This window comes from Ammospiza caudacuta, chromosome 1, assembly GCF_027887145.1.
Source record: "Ammospiza caudacuta isolate bAmmCau1 chromosome 1, bAmmCau1.pri, whole genome shotgun sequence".
Lineage (NCBI taxonomy): Eukaryota > Metazoa > Chordata > Aves > Passeriformes > Passerellidae > Ammospiza > Ammospiza caudacuta.
In genome coordinates this window covers 140,530,182-140,552,677 of record NC_080593.1, presented here as the reverse complement: position 1 = coordinate 140,552,677, position 22,496 = coordinate 140,530,182, and the positions used below count along the sequence as shown (strand labels likewise).

Below are 22,496 nucleotides of genomic sequence, written 5' to 3'. Positions count from 1 at the left end.
TATTAGACATTTTGTTCACCTCCACCATTAGGTTGACATTTTGTTCACCTCCACCTCACCATTTGAGGGTGAGGAATCACTAATAGCTTGAATTTGAATCAACCAATCCCCAGGCACTAAATGATTGCTCCCTGAAATGTATCAGAAATTGCCAGCTTTACAACATATGCATACGATAAAATCATGAAGTTCTGTGTGTGCAATGGGACTGCAGGATGGATGGAGATCACATATGCAATGTTCTCTGATTCATTTAATCCTTCGTTAATGCCAGAGGAAATATGATAAAATAAGGCTTTGTTGTTTCTTTTAAATTACAAATAAATGATGTTCTTTCAAAAATTGCAGATAGATGTTTTAGATGGGTTGAATCACACCATGGGAATTCGTATCTCTATTTGTTGATTAGAGCAAGGATCTGAATGGCTTCGATAAGTTATCTAATTAGGTGTATAACTAAAACAAGAGGAAATGTATTCCAGCATAGGATTCAATTGCATGTATACACACCTATTTGCTTTGCCTGCAAGCCTAAAACTGCACTTCTAGACATTCACAGATTTAAATCATACCCATTTGGATTATACAGATTAAAACACAAATCCCGTTGCTGCATCCAACTCCAAAAGTCCAGAATTTACATTTATGGATGAAGACTCTTTTTTTTCATTAAGATTTTCATGTCCATTTAGTATGTAGAAGATAGACTTCAAAGCTTTTTATTTCTGGCTCAACACCACTACATTCTTTTCTTGCTAAATTGTGCAGAATACAATGAGTCAGATTCTACCAATTTACTGTATTCATTATATAGCTATACAGTTTTCTTACTTTAAGGAAGAAATGAACCATTACTTTGTATGGTTAATTTTATGCATTGTAAATTTCAGAAAAATTGTCCGTTTATCATATTTAATCAAAGTAATAGTGGAAAATAAATTCATACTCAGTCATTCAATGCACATTGAATGAACATGGAGAATATTCAATTTCTATTATGGTAGGAGGGTGCATTAATTTATTTCAAGCACAATGAACACAATCTACACATTTTTCTGGCCCTAATCAGCCTGACTCCATGCTTAACCCTCTTCAGTTCTCTTCATTAACTCTCAAAATTAAATTTGAAAAAGAGTCAAATGAAAAGACATATACCTACCATGTTACATCCACTCAGAGAATTTTCAAATTCAAACAATATTCTGGCAATGAGTTAAATTAACATAAAGCAGCATTTACACCAATGTGAACGCTTCCATACTGAAACACTCACTTTCATTCATTCATTAAAAATAATTACTTCAGCAATTGTAATTAAATATTACATATAAATATTATCTTTATTAAGCTTATTATCTCTGGGATGAAAAGTACTTCTGTGCTTGGCTGATATCCTTTGCGCAATGATCTCTCAGTGCTGGCCAGGTTTTCTAAAGTCTACCATGGATGAAACTCCTGCTAATGTACTTTTGAATGAAACTTAATCAGCTGACTGGAGAAAACTGAAGAAAAGGACTACTACAAATTTTTTAAAGCTGAGCTCTTGAAGTTTAGCTTCAAGAATTTACTAAGAATCATCCTAGTCTAACTAGTACAAGATCCTTGAAACTGCAGTATCAGAATGGTGGTAAGAGAAATTACAACATGGCAACAGAGATAATAGAATACCAAGAAAAAAGGATGAGGTGTGAATTTTCTATCAAGTATTGGTATTACTTATACAGAAGGTACTTCTTCCTATTGTTCACAATAAATATTTGTATGTACACCCTCAGTATTCCATGATGATCACTCTATACTTTAGAAAGCTGAGAAAACAAACCAGAAAACTGAATTACTCAACTAAATTTGATTTCATTAAATTTCTGGATTAACTGATAAATGTTTTTAAAATATTTTTAGTTTTTATATGAAGTGCCCTGTGATAGTCAGTTTTTATGTTTTAATGCAAAAATTTTGCAAACAAATACAAAAATATAGATTATTTTTTTCTTTAAAAATAGTTTTATGGTTACATGAAAAAAGAGAAAATAAATAAATGGTCTCTTTTCTTGGAAGTCATTTTGATTTGAAGTAATTTTCTTTTTGGGAAGGAAAGGTGAGGTGAGCTGACTTGTTCTTATAAAATATAGGGTGCAAGCTGGATCGCTGTCTCTTTCTTCTGAAATTAGTGTCTTGAACCTTTACACAGTTGGACACTCAAGCTTTTGGAGCAGTCTTTGTGGCTTCACTCCATCTTGTTGACAAGTAATCATTGTTTGAACAGTGCAGTCCCGCAGCTTTGAAGTGTTTGCTTGTATAAAAAGAGGGTAGGAGCAGAATCAGATTCCTGCCTATGGCGACATTTTGATATTTTAGAAAATATTCATTCATTTCTATCTCCCTTTCAGTAAACTATTGCTTAATTCAATAATTGTTTAGTTTATGCTTAAAAATATTGATGCAAGTTATTTAGCCAGACATTTCCATCCATTTTTACCTAAGATGGAGATTTAAACCCTCCACATTTAAAAAATGGCAGTCCATATGCATCTGCCACATTTCTTAAATTATATTAAGATGTACACAGCAGTGATGATGGATTCAAGTTACTAAAATGCTTTTACTGTAGATGTACATCTGTAGATGTACAGATGTTTGACTCTAATTCAGATAAGTATTATCATAAATAGAATTTTGGTTCTCATTCCATCTTGATGTGAGGTTGTCATTTGGCACATTCTGCCACTTATGATCTGTCCTTGCCTACCTTTTTCTTTCCAAATGTAATGTGAGTTTGTAATCAAATCAAACTACTGAAATAACTTTACTGTGACACGACTGTTAAGGGGTCTAACAGTTGTAGATGCAGTGAGCTGTCTAACAGAAAGCCTATGTTGACACCATTGTTTGATCAGTGTGTATCTTCACTGGCAGACTAAAATCTGTACATTTACCTTCCAGTAACTGGTAAAAAATTATTCCTTCAAGGACATTATTAATAATAACAATAATCCCAAAGTTCAGCTGTTTGGTTCTACTTCTTTCTTTCCTTTGTTGCTAATATGGAATAACTCATGTCTGTCTCTTAGAAATTCAAGACAAGACATAAGCAAAAGCTGAAAATGACATAAATGTGTCTGCGAATATAAGCCAGTTATTCAGGAACTGAAGAGAATAGTGGAATTAAATTTCCCTGTTTACAGCAAGCAAACTGGATCTATGTTCATTGCCATAATTCTAAGAAGTCTTATTCCAAAATATCATTCTTATCAATAAAATTCTTGGTATTTTCTATTATATTTTCATGTAGATGTAAATCAAATGTTTCCATGGAAACTATACATTTTCCCTATTAATGTTTCAGCTTTTAGGTGAGAAAAGATAGCTCTGCTTACATTTCATAATTTTTGATGGCAACTGAGAAAACATATTTATTTTGTGGTAGCGTAGCTCAAAGCCACACTTACATACCTTACCATGAATGTTCAATCTATCTTTTTACTCTAACAAAAAGGAAAGCCATTTGCTGAGGCCAGCTGATATAAAATCGATTTTACTGTTAAAAATATTAATTTAAAAAGAAGCATAGATGACACCATTATACAGAGCAGAGCATAAAATTTAGATCATGTCCATCAGGGAAAAATAACTAAAATCTCAAACATCTGCATTTTAATTGTGACCAAAGCTGTATTTCAGGACTGAACAATTAACAGTCATTACACCACTTTAAATATCAGTAGGAGAGTGTCAAATAAGAAGCTGAATTTTCCATGTTTACAGAAGATTTTGCCTGTGGCACACTGTGTGCTTTTGTGAATCATTTATCTTGTAGCTTAAACCTGTCATGGTATGAAATATTGCAGCTGTGATTCTGCATGACAGAATAATGAAACACTGGGAAAAAGTCCACATTGAAATGACTTTTCCACAGAATTTTTGACTTGAGAACCCAAGAAGCTGCAGATGAAATAGGTTTTCTTTTCAGTCCATCAAAAACTAATCCAGGCCTATGAGTTCCCTTCTACACACTGAATATATTATTACATTGTTTGTGGGTTTTGTCTCTATTGACCAGGTTTTCACTTTTGTTTTTTTCTCTAACTGTTCTTTGTTTTAAGTTCTCATATACTGTATTGGATGCCAAAACCAGTTCTTGAAGAGTTTCCATTCAGCAAATATTTGATTGCTGTATTTCACTTTGAAGATTGGAGCCACAGAGAAGCTGACAGATTTGTCGCTGTTTTCTTTAGGGAAATTAAATTATCATATGTCAGCAGCTTTGCTGGAGTACCCCTTTGTAGCAATGCATCTGAACAACTTAGACTGCCTTGTGCGCCAGCCATACTGCTAGTAGTTCTTCTTAGCAGAGCCCTCTGGAATGCATCAAGTTTACAAAGACATAAACTGTTCTAAAATAAGAAAGAAGAGGCTGAGAAACAGAATATCAAGACCACAAGAACTTGATAACAGGGAGTTGTGAGGCACCTGGACTGTAACCAATCCCATACTCTGAAGAGTTTCTGCAGAATGCGTGGACAGGATAGAGGCATCAGTCAAGAAAGGTGTGATCAGCGTGTGCAGTAGTTGTAGAATCTATAAATAAGTGCATAATGTAAACAGGAAATGGCTTCTGCTCAATCATACTGGTTAGCCACACAGGAGTCCTGGTTTCCCACACCCCTTCATTCTCATGAAGATTATTTTGACTCTTTTTTGTCTCAAGTAATCTCTGTCAAATCTACACGATGTGATGCATATTACCAAGTGAATTAAATATGAAATCTTACGTCTTTTTCCACAAAGGTCAGATTTTTTTGTGACCATTTGTCAGTGAGTGATCCCTACATACCAACAATTGCAAGTGAAGACTCTTAATGCAATATCTTCTATCAGGACCCAAAACAACAGAGTTAACAGAAGAAAAGATTCTACTTACTAAAATTGATCTGAAAGACCTCAGCATTGCAATTTTATGGCTATTCTTCTCTGAACTTAAATATATTTTGATGAGTGAGAGGTAAAAGCTATTAGATAAAACACATTCATTACTCATACTGTAAAATTTCAGACTGAGACAAATAATTACACTGAATGTAAAAAAATTCAGTTAAATCAATTGTCAAAATTTGCTCTTCCTAATGGTTTTTGCTGGAATAATTTTATTAAAGACAGTTTGCAGAAAGAGCCCAGGTAAGGAAAAAATCTGTATTAATAACTTACAAAAAAAATTGCACATCACTGTCCAATTCAAAGAAACATTCAGATTTTAAAATGTAAGCTTCTGGGTGTGAGGAATACTGCTTATTCTATATGAGCATCATTGGAAAAAAACAGCTAAAACAGAAATATATGTTTTGGCACTTGCTTCAATGTGTCATGTCATCCTCATTTTGAGTGGTTACTGCCAGATACCTTTTTTACCTTTCTCTTTCAATAGACTTTTGTGTTCTGCATTCACAAAAGTGGATCAAATATCATCTATGATATATTCTACATGTACCTGAACTAATTGTCAAAATACACTATTTAAATACAAAAAAAAAAAAATAAAGGTTTATCCCAAAGTAGAACAGACAAAAGGCTTAGGCATTCTATGACATTTATATTCCACAATATGACAATGAATCCTTATATGCTAAGGTTATGCATATTTAAGAATTTTTATTTGCATCAGCATTGTTTTGTCTAATCACTGTGAAACAGTTAAACAGAATTCCTTAATACTGTTACTATCTTGCTTAGTGTGTAAGACAACAAGTATTTCTCAAACTATTCCAAATAAATAACTATGCAGAGCAGTGGGATTTTTTTGCATTTCCATGTGCTGTTTTTGGAAATCTGGTTTGTTTCTGGAAATCACAAAACTACACATTTTGAATCCATTATTGTAGTTATTTTAAGGCTTTACATGTTGACATCTGTTTCAAAAACTGAGCACCACTATAATGATATTCAATGAGTAACTTCAGATTTGATGGAAATGGGAGGATATAAACTTTTCAGTTTATCTAGAAATGATTAGATGTGTCAAAATCCATGCTTCTAATAGCTAGAAATAAACCAAAAATTGTGCACATCTGGTTAATTTTTTCTTAATATTTTTGGAATAAGGAGAAATTGGCATGACTTTGGAAGCAATACTTTTAAAAATCTATTTATTTTGTAGTAGTCTATGCACCTCTACACTATACCCAAGAATAAGCTAATTGGATATTAAGGGAGTTCAGATATCGTGAGTATGGCAGATGGACACACAGCAGCTGACGCATTGTCTTTAATTTGGCTAAGATGTTTGCAGAATCAACATGAAGGAAGGTTAAGAAATCCCCATCCCCATCCCCAGGTACCTGTTATTTGATAAACTGAAATGTGAGCTGGGGGTCATAATGAAATCCTGATTTTCCAAGCATGAAACCACAGCATGGATATTTAAAGCTTAAATGATTCTCAATATGTGGCATACTGATTACCAAGAAGTCAAAGTGAACAAAAAACCCATCAGCAGGTACCACAGACAACAAAATGAGATAGAATAATTCATAAATCCAGGGAGGCAAACTGTCTTTGTATGGGACAGAAGACACCATTAAAATATTTGTCTAGTCAACAGAAAAGTGTTAGTATGGAGATGGAGTTTTGATGGAGGATCAGAGAATCTACAAAACCCGAGCAGAAACCTGCTGCTCTAATTTCCTTTGTCAACAAAGACTATGCCATTGCCTCATGATGCAGAGAAACCAAGGGTTATAAGAGCAATGCTACCAAATATTTAAGATAAAAATTTCTTCCCCTGCTTACATGGACTTACTGGAGCTATGCTTCACTTTCTAGAGCATAGGCACATGACCCTGGGTGAAAAGAAACATGAAGTGGTAGCACAAATATATTTGGTTAGCATCACAGTAGTATTCTAAGTTACAGGGTAGTTATCACAGTGAGACAAAAATACTGAACACTAATTTCAAGAGATAAATGCCAACAAAAGTGTTTTGAGAAAATAATGCACTATAAAATGATAAAAGTGGTAATAGAAGTATCAGCTTAAAACAGCTTATACGCATTAATAATTTTATGTAAACGCAAGCATACAAATCATCCAGGATTGTTGAAAGTATCCAAGCAATAAAAAGATATTAATGAGACCAGACTTACTTACCAAATTCCTTAGGAACAGTGATAGAGTAAATACAGTTGTGACCAATGCTATAATTCTTGGGGTAGTTTGGTGATAATACAGTCCCTTCAGAACCTGTTGATCGGCTTCCACAGGGTGCTAGAAAGTGAAGATAATTGGTTTTTAAAAATGTAATATCATTAAAAAATCAGTTTAAATTGTGTTACAAAGCAGAGTGACGCAGAGTCCCCAGGCAGGCGCATTTGTTGTATGTTGGTATATGATATTACAGGAAATTTTATTACCCTTCTAAACTGGATTAAATTTGTACATCCTGTGACATACGGAGTATGTGCAATTTTCTCATATATCAAATGAGAATTGATGGCACTCTAAAGATTTCCAGATCGATTGTTTTTTCTTTAAAATTTATAAACCTTCTTAATAAAAGTAATGATGTCATTTATATGCAGTATGATATTATTTACAGCATACAAAACTATTATTCATTCCTATGATGCTTTATACGATGTTAAGAGCATAGATTACACAGCCCTTCTACACACTAGTAAATTCTTATCATGCCAATACACTCACCATCCAAAATAATGTACAACTACAACTAATGATATAAGAAAGTCAGGTTTTCTTCACTGAACATGATGTACCACTTACTTATATCTCAATTATTTATAACTTTTTATATAAAAAGTTATGAGCACATACTTTTCTTTATCACAGAAACATCATGTTTATGCTGCCACAGCCATAGTACTTGATCAAATAGAAGATAGATACAAATGCTTTTTATCACAACAATGTATTTTTCTAAGGTTTATTACAAAACTTGGTATTTGGCATTATTCAAAAATGTCAAGTAAGAAACAGCTATTTAGTTTTTTGTTTTTTTTCATAAGATGTATAGGTGCATATATATTATTCAATGTTAGTGGTTTCCTATGTCTATTACCTGCTTGTCACAGAGACTTTGTAATTTAGGGTTTTAATTTAGATTTAACCCTAATCTATTTTCTAGACTATGGCAGCTCTTCAGAATATTTTTTCTCTTTGTTAAAACTCTTTTTAATGAGTTTAGTGTTAACTTATCTATTTAAAAAAAATTATTTCCTGTTAAGACATGAATTTATAAATGAAGTAGTACTCAATGTTTAATTTACTAAACATATCTGGGGTTTTTTTTGTGGCATTTTCTCAAAATATTAATACTTCATTAATTATATTAAATAAGGAAAAGATGGTTTTCTTACTACTATTCCAGAAGACTTTATTTCAATACTTATCATACTAAAATCAAGACAATTATTAGAGTCGTTACAAATAACATATTTTAACACTACTTTTAGTTAGTTCACTCAAAATGTTTGGTGGAGTATATCATGAAAACAACAACATCTTTAAAATGTAGCAAGTTAAGGCCCCAGCAATTTGAGAACAGGTTTATGCAATTTGCATTAGCATGGATTCCTTTCCTATGGTGTAACTTCAGAGTTTTGTGGGCTGTGTACCTGAAACAGGAGCAGATGGCACCTATTGCTCCAGTTTGAATACAGATTTGGAAATTATTTAATGGATTGCTGTGAAAGTCACGGTATTTGAAATTTGTCAACAGAAGGGTTGTGGCTTCTGCTTGAGCATATGTGTATGCATGAGGCAGATGAGGCACGTGCACGCACATGTCCAGATATACTGGAGCTCAGCAAATCCATCAGGAACCAGACCAAGATGAGCTCTTGGTGAGGCTCAGGACAGGGATGGGCACACACCCTGACACACAGAGTAAGCACTGACTTCTACATGTACATGGAATATTGCCCTCTGTGGCTAAAAGAGTAATTCTCAGCGCCTTCCATCAATCCACCACCATGTGAAATGTTAGAATTCATAATCTCTTGTGAAAACACATTTAGATAATAGAACTACTGGGACTTTTTCCAAGAAGCAGTAATTGTCTTGGCCAAGGCTCATTTGCAGACACTTATTTACAATGAGTTACTGGAAAAACACAAAGTAAGAAACATTCACTATTTAAATGTGGCAAATATTTGTGACAAAATCAGATCTGTTTACCAGCTTGGAAGTACTCAAGATTTTCTATTCCAGATTTTGGATTAAACAGAAGTGAATATGGAAGAATATAAGCCACAAAAGCATTACAATAAGAAAAATAAGACTAAAAAAAATAATTTATCCCTAACTCCATGTCCCTCTTTACTGTTTGTCAATTGAATGATTAAGCTACAATCACCAGTACCACGGTCCCACTCTTGCATTCACATCATTATTACACCTTCTTAATCAGCAGAAATAATATGCAAATTTAGGGTAAAACTACAATTCCACTAAAGTCAATGGCGTTGACACAAAAAGGAACATAATTTCACCCTTAATGAAACTTCAAGTCTTTGTACATAAAGGCAGTACTTTAAAAATAAAATAAGAAATTAAGAGCTAAATACAGTCCTCAGCATATTGTGGACCTTTACTCTTAAAGAAAAATAATTTTTATGTACTCTGTTTCTTTCCTATTCTTACAGGTTCTGCAATTAATAAAGGCATTATCTTAATTGTAAAAAAGGGTTCTTACACTAGTATGCTTAAATCAGAGCAAAATATGTTTACCAATATACAGATCTAGACAAAATATGTCATGATAAGTGTCAAGATAATATTATGACAGCTGATACAAAAAATTCACTAATTTTTTTGAGAAAGTCAATATATTTATTGAAAAGTGCTTACAGATATCTAGATGTCATTAAACCCAACAATTTTTTGCAAATTAAGAAAAAAACTATCCAGCATCTTCAAAAATCGGAGAGTTCTCATTAGTACTGAATTATGGTTAAAATGACTTCCAAGTCTCTAAAAGGTGAATATATATCCAATTTCTTTTACAGTTGATAATTAAAATGTTTATATGACACTTTGTATGAAACATCTAAACATTCTTCCCACACGCTGAATTCCATGAAAATAACATACATCTGTACTGGACTTAAATGATCATATATATGTTCACACAAGAGGAGCTGGCATATTCACACAAGGGGAGTGGACACACACTACTAGTCTAAGCAGGATTTCCAGTGAGAATCTTTTAGGTACAAGGTCTTTCAACAACACTTGACTTCAGCCTTTGTTACAATGGACTCAGTACAAACCAGAGTTAGACATGAACCATTTGTCACTCTGGCATATGCAATATACAGTCAGCAGTAAGAATTTAATACTTGTGTTAAGCATTTCTTTCCTTGAATTTCTTTCCTTGGTCTTCTCATTCTGGATTTTTTTTTTTCACTCAGACCTTTCTGAGTTTATTTTTCCCCTTATTATATCCCTTCTTTTCCAGCTGCTTCTGTAATGACTCTTATCTTCACAATAATTCACATTCCTGCGTCTCAAAAACAACTAGTCTAAAGGGAAGTTTGTTCAAGATGTAAGCATCCAGTTGACCTTTACAAGCTGAGAAAATGTTAAATTTTGTAAATCATTAGGTAGTGAACAATTAAACTCTTATAGCAGCCAGACGGTCCTTCAAGACTTTTCTGAATGTGTCAGGGAGGGGGAAGAGACTTGCTTGGTATTTTAGTAAGCTGAGAGAGCTCACTGACTGTATTTCCTTCCTTGCATTTTGGGAAATGCTTTATCTAAAATTTCAAAAAGTTTCAAGAAGAAGATATTTTACCCTGACCTACACTAAACATTAATGCTCAGAAATCAAAGATGGACATGAAACCATAGCTAAGGTGAATTGAAAACATTAAGTTGATGCAAACATATATTTTTTGCCTCCAACAAACAGCTAGCATCAAGTTGTTTGGATAGATGTAAAAGTTCCATTGCTACAATGCTATCCATTGACTTTCACTAATGCCTAATTCAGCTAAGTAGGTCTTACTGTGTTGGTTTCAGTTTTATAGTGCAAGGATTTGTTTAGTATCCTTATGAATAGAAAGTCAAAGACTTATAAATTGTGAAAATCAACTTGTCTAATTATTATGGTCTGCATTGAAAAGTCTAGCTATAATAATAATCTAGCAAACCCATCTCACCCACAAATATAAATTGTTAAAACAAACAAAAAATGCAACAAATACTGAGAACCATTCCCCTGAATGTAAAACATCCTGCAGAACAAAATAATGCAACCAATCAACCAACCAGCAAAAAAAACCCTTCAGGAGGCAACTGATATTTTCTAATGCAATTCTCCAATAGTATTTCATTATTTTTTAATAATGTTTGCTTAGACTCTGAAATAATGTACTCCTTTATGTATTTATTTATGATCTAGCTTATTCTAGTTTATTCACCAAAATTTTATGCAGTATGCTGTCCTTGTCCTGCTTTCCAGGGTCAGCAATGGAGCACTAGGGGGAGGGCAAGGGACTTGACTCTGTTAAGAATGTGATAAAGATCAGTGTGTTGATGCATTTCTCCCTATTTCCTTAAAACATTTTTAGCATTAATGGTAAAAAGTTGCTGTGTGTACTGAACCTAATGTTATCTTGTCTTGTAAAACAACATCCCCTGTAGCCCTTGACAAATCTTATCACAAAAGCAATAGAGTATCACCCATTCTGTATGTAAATTGGCAAGCATTTAATCTGGAAGATTACCCACCTTGATCATTGGTATTTATTTACCTTTGTCAAAGAACTACATCCTACCTCATTATGGCAGTGTGTTAGTAAATAGAGAATGCAATATAAAATGCATTACCATCACAACGATATCTTTTCTCAAATTTCAGTAGTTGTAAAAGAAATGTAGTTGAAAACCACAGAGGGAAAATCACCCAGCAGAACAATAGGTTCTCGTTATCGATGCCTAACTACTGCTATAAAGTCAAATTTTCTGCGCCTCCAGCTAAACAGTACAATGTTAAGAGCCCCAGTCATGTGCTTATTGCTCATATGTTTTTCATCAGGCCTTTGCAGTTTAACCAAAAGAAAGAATGCACAAGGTGAAAGTTGAGTAATACAAAAAAGTGAAGAATGGACTACCTAAGCATGAGGATCAACTTCAAATCTCGTAATTTTCTTTTAAAAATGAATATTTTGCTATCAAGGGTTTTTTTTTAATGCAGCTTGAAGTTTTAAATTCCTACTCTTGCTTTCAGATCACTACTTTCTAGCTCCTACAGCTAAGATCTAATATAATTTAATTGTATTTGCAGATTTAAGTGCCATGTTGCACTATCCATTTTTAAGCAGCATTTCTCAATGGAATCAATGGGGAACACTGCTTAAAAATGAATGGCACAATATGGCTTTATATCATGCAGATAAATTTGATTACATAGCTACAAATAAAATCAAAAAATAAGAGCAACTGTGCATGCAGTCTGGAAAAGGAAGGAAAAATGCCTTGAAGTACTGGTGATGGGATACTGGCTTTTTATCTAATGGGTCACTGTATCAAAATCCAGTCTAAAAAGTTCTCAGATGAATTGAATACCTAGTATTCAATTCATCTAAATGAGTATACTCAGAAAAAAAATTACTTAGTGACATGATTTATGTTTATAAAATTTAATATATTATTGTGGTTTAACCCCAGCTGGAAAATAAATACCACACAGTCCTGCTTGCTCATCTTGCTCATCTCCCCTTGCAGGGGGAGTGAGACAATTGAAAGGGTAAAACTGGAAATTGTAAAGAGAAGGAAAATAAAATAGGAATGTAACCTACGAAAGCCAAGTAACAGTGATGAAAACACTTGTTCACCATCAAGCAACCAATACCTTGCTAGTTGCTCATCAGTGACCCCAGGCCAACCTTCCCCCTGTATTATTGCTGAACATGATGCCGTAAGGCACGGAATGTCCCTTTGGTGATTTGGGATCAGCTGTCCCAGCTGCGCTGCCTCCCAGCTCCGCGTGCCCCTCCAGGCTGTTCACTGGTGGGATGGTAAGAGGAGCACCAAAGGCTTTGACTCTATGTAAACACTGCTCAGCAGTAATGAAAACCCCCTGGTATTATCAAACCAGCAAAAATCCAGGTCCTACTAGCTACTGTGAGGAAAATGAATTATATAAAGCTGGGGACGGTGTGGCTGGACAGTGCTCAGGTGGAAAGGGACCTGGGGGTGCTGGTTGACAGTCGATTGAATATGAGCCAGCAGTGTGCCCAGGTGGCCAAGAGGGCCAATGCCATCCTGGCCAGTATCAGGAACGGTGTGGCCAGCAGGAGCAGGGAGGTCATTCTTCCCCTGTACTCAGCACTGGTGAGGCCTCACCTGGAGTATTGCATCCAGTTCTGGGCCCCTCACTTTAGGAGGGACGTTGAGATGCTTGAGCGTGTCCAAAGGAGAGCAACGAGGCTGGTGAGGGGCTTGGAGCACAAGCCATATGAAGAACGACTGAGGGAGCTGGGGTTGTTCAGCCTGGAGAAAAGGAGACTCAGGGGTGACCTCATCACTCTCTACAACTTCCTGAAGGGTGGCTGTGGTGAGCTGGGGGTCGGTCTCTTTCTCCGGGCGACAACAGACAGAACAAGAGGACACAGTCTCAAGCTGCGTCAAGGGAGATGCAAGTTAGAATTAAGAAGGAAGTATTTTACAGAAAGAGTGGTCAAATACTGGAATCATCTACCCAGTGAGGTGGTGGAGTCATCATCCCTCGAAGAGTTCAAAAAAAGACTGGATGTGGCACTTGCTGCCATGATCTAGTTGAATTGTTAGAACATGGGTTGGACTTGATGATCTTATAGGTCTCTTCCAGCCTTGAATTTCTGTGATTCTGTGATTCTGTGATATACTAGCCCAGACTTCCACATATATTAAATCATTGGATGCTCTTTTTCCTAGTCTTATGTAATAAAATATCATTCTATTTATCCTTTGTAGCCCAATTACAAGATTTTCAGTTGCAATGATTTCTTGTAGTGGTCGTAGGTAAAAAGAAAACAAATACAGAGACTGAGATATCACCTTATAGATACAAAATAGTTTTAATGCAAAAGATATTGTAACATATAAAAATGGTAGATATTTATCCTAAAGTTCTAAATTACAGATATATTTATTGTGGATATCAGTCTGTAAATTTGAAGCTGATGAAGGACCTAAAGCTGCTTTTAAAAAACAATGAATATGTAAATGACAATCTGATTAAAAAATGTATGTTTTAGTTGCGACTTGGAAAAGCAGAAATACATTAGAAATAAAAAGACACTAAAAAATACAGAGAGAGAGAGACAGTGCAACATCATAATGCTTAAAAGCAGTATGAAAGAAGAAAACAAAGAATATAGATTTCCATACTGTAGTCTTTTCAGTCTTCACAACAGAATTCAACTATGCAATCAAAACTGATGTAAAAAATGAGAAAGAAACTGAGGTTAGTATATGTAAAAGTATTTGATTGTAATTAGTTAAAACAGGCCAGCAGAAGCTGGCAATTTAGAAATTTACTAAAGCAGGCCCTGAATCATTAACAGTAAATGAGGAAATCATGGCATTATTTAAAAGAAAACAAACAAAACCCCCAAAACAAAACAATAATGAAAAAGAAAAACCAAACCCAAACTAAAAAACCTCAAACAGAGAAATTCTAAGTAGCAACTTGAAAAGTATCAGCAATTGTAGAAACACAAGATCAGAAGCAGCTAGCAACTGTTGCAGAAAAACCTAAAAGATCAAATACAGATTTTGAGTTTCAATAAAACATTGTTGTAGAGAAAGATATATGTAAGCTAGGCTTTAATGTAGACATAGAAGGTAACATTTCTGTTCCATTTAAGAGCACTGAAGTTTCAATAAGAACATCACATCAATTTTTTGCCATTAACATTAAAAACCAACATTTTCATATTAGCGCAAAGCTTTGAAATACTAGGGGGGGTTTAGTCTTTAAAATGAGAATGAGAACGTGGGCAGTCTGGTCACTTTTTGAATATGTGGTAAATTGACATAAAGATTAGAGTAATGATTGCCAGCAATTCTAGTATAATAAAATAATTTTATATATTCTCATAAATATTTTTGGGATGTTATTAAATTATTGTGTGATTCCTGGAAGAGAGAGAGATATAAATATCTGTCACAATGGATTAAGGATATAATAATAGAAAAGAGATAGTACTTATTATAATTGGTTATGGATCTATGCATAGTAATTGATTCTAAGATGACAAGGAAGTTTGTCTGATATTTTTGGTGCTGGCAGTGCTAAACCCACAAATCAACTGCTATAGCATGATGGGTTATTTAATATTTTCAAGAAGAGAAACTCATTAAGAAAAAAGATTATGAGTAAAAAAGTACAAAATGGGAGAACACCTAACAGCAATTCCTAAAAAAAATCCCTGAGAACCTACAGCTATTTTCAAAGTTTTCTAAAGTATGTATAATCAGTAAAATTTGTCTTGTAAGGATAAAATCAAAGAGATTAGAATCTGTGTAGTGGATAATTAGCAGAGAAACACAATTAGATACAGTTTGAGAAGTACATTTCAAGAGGAAAGTGCCTCTTTCTTTTAAATAAAGAGAAGCAGCAGAAAATTTAGCAGTGCCTTTGATGTTAATACATAAAGTTTATATAAATACATAAAATGCAACTAAACGCAATATCAAATTATTTCTATGAAAATTTATTTAACAGTTCATCAACTTTTACCACCAAAGCCAAATAAGCCAAATAACTTTTTATCTTCAGTTTCTGTTTCTTGAAATCTTTTAAACAAAACTAGATGTTTTTCTGAAGATACAAAAAGCAGATTTTATACAGCTGATTATGAGATGCACTTCTATATTCAGGGGAAATCTAACTTTAGAAACAATGTTTGCTCTCAATTTAATGATTAAATATAAATATCAGTTCTATTCAGTTTTTCTATAAGGAACTATGGTGCACAGAGTTTTCAAAAATTCCATATAGTTTTCTCAATTGCTGAAATCATGTGTTGCTTAAAATTCATTTACTAAATTTACTCATTTTAGCCAAGTGGAAGAAAGTATGAAATTATTTTTTTTTTAAATAGAAACTGAGATGTAGCAGAAGGTCAAAATCCTACATTGTTTTTTGTTGTAGAATGGGTTCACATCTGATAGGTCTTTCATAATATTGGTTGTTATTCATAAATCCAAAATATTATCAGTTTGCAAAATTATTTCTTCTTTATTTTTTTTTCTATATTTTTTCTGAACAAATGCAATTAGCTGGAAATCAGACATATTTCTGTTTCTGCCCTATCTGACTAAATTTAAGTTCATTTTAGATGAGCAGTAAAGTGAACAAGCATAAATGAAAAATTGTGTGCTCCTACTTCAATTGTCAAAGCCTTAGAGAGAACATTAAAGGAGATTTGAAGAGTCAGATTTCCAATTTTATAATCCAAAATGTAATTCTATATAATGATTCCATTTTTAAATGTCAGGGTATAGCTATACATCATGAATTATTTATTGTCAAGGCCTGTGGAATGTAAATGTCAAAATATTCCATAGCATAATCAGATACCAAATAGGTAACCAAATAAATATGGTTAATATATTAATGGTTAATAACTAAAACTAAAAATAACTAGATTAAAATTAATTTATAGGAAATTTTAAATCCCTGTTTAACAGATGTATTAGTAATTTATGAATTTAAAATAGCTGAATTGCAGAAAATTATTATTCTTAATTCTTCATTTTTCTGCTAATACTGCAAGAAATAGCTTCCTGAATGAAAGCTTTCTTCAACAAGGAGCAGTGGATGAAACTATTTTCCAGTGCAGTATAGTCTTCTAGAATTTCAAGTGATGTTTAATGCATTAATATTTTTGTTCTGAAGGAATTGTGTGCAGATGATGAAAATTTTTTACGTTGCTTGCCCCTAGAACAAGGGGTGGGACCTGACTTCTCCCTGTCTTGCTGTTTGCACGGGAGCTGGAGCTCCTCCTGTTCATGTTTCTCACTGCTCCACTTGATAAAACCAGTAGAATGCTGTGTGATATTTTTCCAGGAGTCTCTCACTGCCCAAGCACTCACTTAATAATGTTGTGTTCTTTCATTTAATGTTTTGTTTTCTTTTGCCAGTAAGATGGTATTAAAGTAGCAGGGTCTGAGAATAAAGCCATCAAATAGGAGAAAACATTTTCTAACAACTTTTGTGCTAGAATAAAGATCTTTGCAGTGAAACACTCTCTGCCTATAATAAATGGAGACGGAATAGGTCTCTGCAGTCAGCCTATGCTTCAGCACTGCTTCATTCCTTTGAAAGAGCACACCAGTGTTATATTTTCCACAGCTGAAGAAAAGTAACTAAATAAGAGTTTGAACAAGCTTTTCAAGTCAACTGCCTGCAGGAGACTTGACAGGATATTTAAGGAACTGCTGAGGGAAAACGAACAATGATTTTAAAACAATTTAACTGCCAACATACTAAATGAATAAAAAAGAAGAGAAAAGAAAATTGGCAGTCTTCTGGGGAAGACCATTTCAGAGTCTTTCAAGTATATTAAGATAGCAAGAGGAAAAGAGCATTATATGACAGATGTGTAGAAGTAAAAATAAATCAGAGATTAACAAAGCTTAACATATTTTAGCTACAATAGCAGAATTGAGAAATTGGTGCATCAGAAAATATGAATCAAAAATGTGCAAGGATTTATAGATCTCTTCACAAGAAATAATCATCCCTTCCAAGGAGAAACTTCCTTTTTTTTTTCTTTTTGAAGGTCATATAGCGTACTTATTATTTATTTGTTCATCTGTGCACTCTTCATATCTAAATAAGATTTCATTACTTCTTTGGTTTAAGAATAAATTCTATTATATGATGAAGAGCATGATGATGGTTTCTAAGCAGAAGAAACATAAAAAATGTGAGGATGAAAGGTAAATTATGAGCTTTCTCAGAACTCACTAACTTTATAAGTTCATTTCAAACTTCGCAGAACAAAGAATCTACTTATTACTATAGAGCTCATAAGTGATATCAGCCCCTGAATCTTGTTTTGGTGATAGGACTTTGACCATTTTAGGGCTAGGGAGGCTGTAAATTCAAAGGAACTTAGGAGTGAAAAGAGGATGTATCATCTTTGGAAAGAGAGTCAGGTTTTTCAAGAAGTATTTAAGGGGGTGCTAGGATATGTAGGAAAAATACGAGGGAGGCCAAAACTCAGTTTGAACTTAATTTGGCAACTTCTGTAAAGGATAATAAAAAATGTTTTAACAAATATTTTAATGGTGAAAGGAAGGGTAAGAAAAACCTTTGTTCTCTACTGGATGTGGTAGAGAGCTTAGTAACTGCAGATGAGGAGAAGCTGGAAATGCTTAACACCTTCTTTGCCTCAGTCTTTAGTGAGAAGACAGCTTGTCCTCAGGACAACTGTCCTCCTGGGTTGGTAGATGGTGTCAGGGAGCAGAATGATCCCCCTGTTATCCAGGAGGAGGCAGCCAGAGAACTGCTGAGCTGCTTGGATACTTATAGCTATAGACCCAGACGGGATCCATCCCAGGGTGATGAGGGAGCCGGCATATGAGCTTGTGAAGCCACTCTCCATCATTTACCAACAGTCATGGATCACAGGTGAGGTTCCAGAGGACTGGAAGATGGCCAGTGAGATTACCATTCACAAAAAGGGTGGGAAGGAGGATCCTGGTAATTACAGGCCAGTCAGCCTGACCTCAGTACCTGGTAAGGCAATGGAACAGTTTGTACGGAGTGTCATCGTGCAGCACTTACAGGATGGCCAGAGTATCAGACCCAGCCAGCAGGGTTTAGGAGGGGTAGGTCATGTTTGACCAACCTGATCTCCTTTAATGACCAAGTGACCTGCCTGGTGGATGCAGGAAAGGCTGTGGATGTTGTCTATTTGGACTTTAGCAAGGCCTTTGCCACTGTCTCCCACAGCACACTCCTGGGAAAGCTGCAGCCCACGGCTTGGACAGGAGCACTCTGTGCTGGGTTAGGAACTGGCTGGGCCCAGAGGGTGGTGGTGAGCAGAGCTGCATCCAGCTGGGGCCGGTCAGCAGGGCTGTCCCTCAGGGGTCTGTGCTGGGGCCAGTGCTGTTCAATATTTTTATTGACCACATGGATGAGGGGATTGAGTCTTTCATTAGTAATTTGCAGATGACACTAAGCTAGGAGTGTGTGTCATTCTGTTGGATGGTAGGAGGGCTCTGCAGAGAGACCTGGAATGGGTGGATGAATGGGCAGAGTCCAATAGGATGAAGTTTAATAAATCCAAATGTTGAGTCCTGCATCTTGGCGACAATAACCCCCTGCAACGATATAAGCTGGGGACGGTGTGGCTGGACAGTGCCCAGGCAGAAAGGGACCTGGGGGTGCTGGTCAGCAGCCAACTGGGCATGAGCCAGCAGTGTGCCCTGGTAGCAAAGAAGGCCAATGGCTCCCTGGCCTGGGTCAGGAACAGTGTAGTCAGCAGGAGCAGGGAGGTCATCCTTCCCCTGTACTGGCACTGGTGGGGCTGCACCTTGAGTGCTGTGTCCAGCTCTGGCCCCTCAGTTTGGAAGGACGTTGAGAGACTTGAGCGTGTCCAGAGGCGGCAACGAGGCTGGTGAGGGGCTTGGAACACAAATCCTGTGAGGAACAACTGAGGGAGCTGGGGGTGTTTAGCCTGGAGAAAAGGAGACTCAGAGGTGAACTTATCACTCTCTCAAACTTCTTGAAAGGTGGTCATGGTCAGGTGGAGTTGGTCTCTTTCTCCAGGCCACAACTGACAGAATGAGAGGACACAGTCTCAAGCTGTGCCAAGGGAAATATAGGTTGGATATTAGAAAAAAGTTTTTTACAGAAAGGGTGAAAAAGTTTTGGAATGCATTGCCCAGGGAGGTCTTGAAGTCACCATCCCTGGATGTGTTTAAAAAAAGACTGGATGTGGCACTCAGTGCCATGGTTTAGTTGAGGTTTTAGGGCTGGGTTGGGCTCAATGATCTTGAAGGTCTCTTCCAACCTAGTGATTGTGTGATTCTGTAAAGAGTATATTGCCCATTCAAACCCCCTTTATGTTGTTGTATACTGCCTTTATCCAAATGAGTTTTTAAGCATTAGCAGTGAACCACAGCTGGAACAAAGAATCAGCTTTTTCTTGAATCGTCTGCAAATGATATTATAATACTAGAATGACACTTGAGGTTTTCAAATTATGATCACTTTGTTTCCAAGTGATTTTAAATATTTTGAGTGTGTGTGCATCAGCAGTTTAAAAGGAAACTGCAGGAACAGTTAATGATTGTAATTTTAAATTTGAGATCTGACAGTTAACGGTAAATTCACTGAGGTCATTGTAATCCTCTCAATCTCAGCTTTCTTTTCCATCACTGTTGTTTAGGTTTGTCATACAGACTTTTAAATTAATTTTAAAGAGACAGAAATTCCCACTTTTCTAACTCACTAAAGCAAAATGAACTAAAGAAAATTAAAAAGAAGGAAGAAAAAAAGACAGAAACAATATAATATCCATAATTAAGGACACATTCAGATTAGAAGTCAATAAAACTAATCAAGAAAGTTAGGAACTGGGACTCCTGAAACACAGGGAGGAAAAGTAGGCTCAGAAAGAACTATAAAATGGAACAATAGTCAAAATAAGCAGTCAATGAACAGCTATGAGCACAAATACCAATTGAAAATACAAAACTAAATAATACATAATTGACATTTAAAACATGCAGAAGACAAAGAAAGAAAAATACACGTGAAACTTTTGTGTCTGGTAAACTTTCACACATGTCACTGGGATCTCTAGGGATCAGCAACTCAGACAATCTTATCTACTACATTTTAGATTACCAAGTTGAAGAGTCCAGATCTATTTCTCAGTATTGGAAAATTTTTAATTACACTTCTCAAAAATTTAAGATTTTTTATTTTGTTGTAATAAGGACTACATATAAAAACTCCAATTCTATTTTTCCTTGAACTATGCGTGCTGAGAAATAGACTCTCCCGTATCTGCAGGCAAGAAGTAAATATGAATTTCATGTTATGTTTGTTTACTTTTTGTTAACACTGCCTCATCACAGTATATATAATGGGCTAGAGAGGTTGGACTAGGTGACCCACTGTGGTCCCCTCCAACCTTACCCACTCTGTGCTATTGTGATACTTCACAACCAAAATCTAATTGTCATAACATGCCTATACTTAGGGTTATTTCTTATATAAGCATTTTATCTGCACTTAACAGAAGTGAAATTGTTGTACCTTTTACTCTGTGCATTTGACTTTAGATATGATTATACCATATAATTTTGTGATAATGTGAAGTTTGTCATCTCAATTTTATGTGAATTTTTATTGGAACAAAACAACTATTGCACAATTCATAGGCAAAATATGCATGGTATTGTGGGATTCATATTCGCTGAACCTGAGAGAAGCAGTGAGAGAAGCAAAGAATGATAAAAACAATTCTTATCTCATTCGCTGCTCCTGTGTTGTGCTAAAGTAGAATGCAATATGGAAAGTATTTACCCAAAGTGATGGTGCTTTGTTTCCTTGGCCTATCAGGCCAAGTGCATGTCCAGACTGTCAGTAAGCAGACAGTCACGAGATTCTGGGCAGTTGAGTGCAGGTGTGTGCAGAGTTGAGTTCTTGGCAGATTCAGTTTACATGTAATGTAATATAGGGTAATATAATATGGAATAATATAGTATAAGAATTAATTTGCCTTCTGATATCCATGGAGTTCTCCTCATCATTCTTCCTGGAACTGGGCAAAAGTATCACTGATATGAGATCTTTGTGATAGCCTTCCTTTATTGATTTTTTTCTAGATAACTCAAAACTGGACATCACATCAACAACTTTCAATTCTTACCTTGTAATCAAATATTATCCTAATGCATTCTATTACTTTCCCTTAAAAGATAATATTTTTTCATGGAACACTGCCAAACATCTTTATAAATTCAATTACATGGTAACAACTATATTTTAATTTCATCCATATGCTTGTTGAGTTCTAAGACACCCTAAAAAGATCCACATTCCTCTTCAAAAGTTATATTGATTTTTCTTCAGCTTGTTGAACAATGTGTCTCCTAGTTCTACTTTTTCACTTTTTTTTTTTTTTTTTAACTAATCTCTACCAATTTTCTAACTGTGGAAATTGGCCAGCTGCTCATCAAGGAAGATTTCTGACAGGTTCATCACCTCCCACTGCTTCGACAGAAAGGCTAACTTAACCTCAAGGTCAACATTTGTACTTCAAACACTTCATATCTATCTCTTTCACAACTACACAGAAAAGACTGTCTTATCCTAGCAACTTGCTATGCTTCTGTTTATTGATTTTCCTCATTTTAACTCTGTTCCTTCAAGCCAAAGGAATTGCTCCAATGCACTACTTATCCTGTTACCTCAGTAGGGTAACATAAGAAATACAACATAATAGATAATGAATTTTTTTTCTTTCCC

At 35.1% G+C, this 22,496-nt stretch overlaps 1 protein-coding gene across 3 annotated transcripts in view; it reads right to left on the bottom strand.

The window, feature by feature from the left end:
* CSMD3 (CUB and Sushi multiple domains 3) overlaps nucleotides 1-22,496 on the bottom strand; it is a 586,238-nt gene that overhangs the window by 132,222 nt on the left and 431,520 nt on the right. For all 3 annotated transcript variants that reach the window (XM_058820586.1, XM_058820594.1, XM_058820602.1), the window contains one exon: nucleotides 7,142-7,258. In XM_058820586.1, the coding sequence (XP_058676569.1) occupies nucleotides 7,142-7,258 (117 nt within the window). The remainder of the gene's footprint in view (nucleotides 1-7,141; nucleotides 7,259-22,496) is intronic.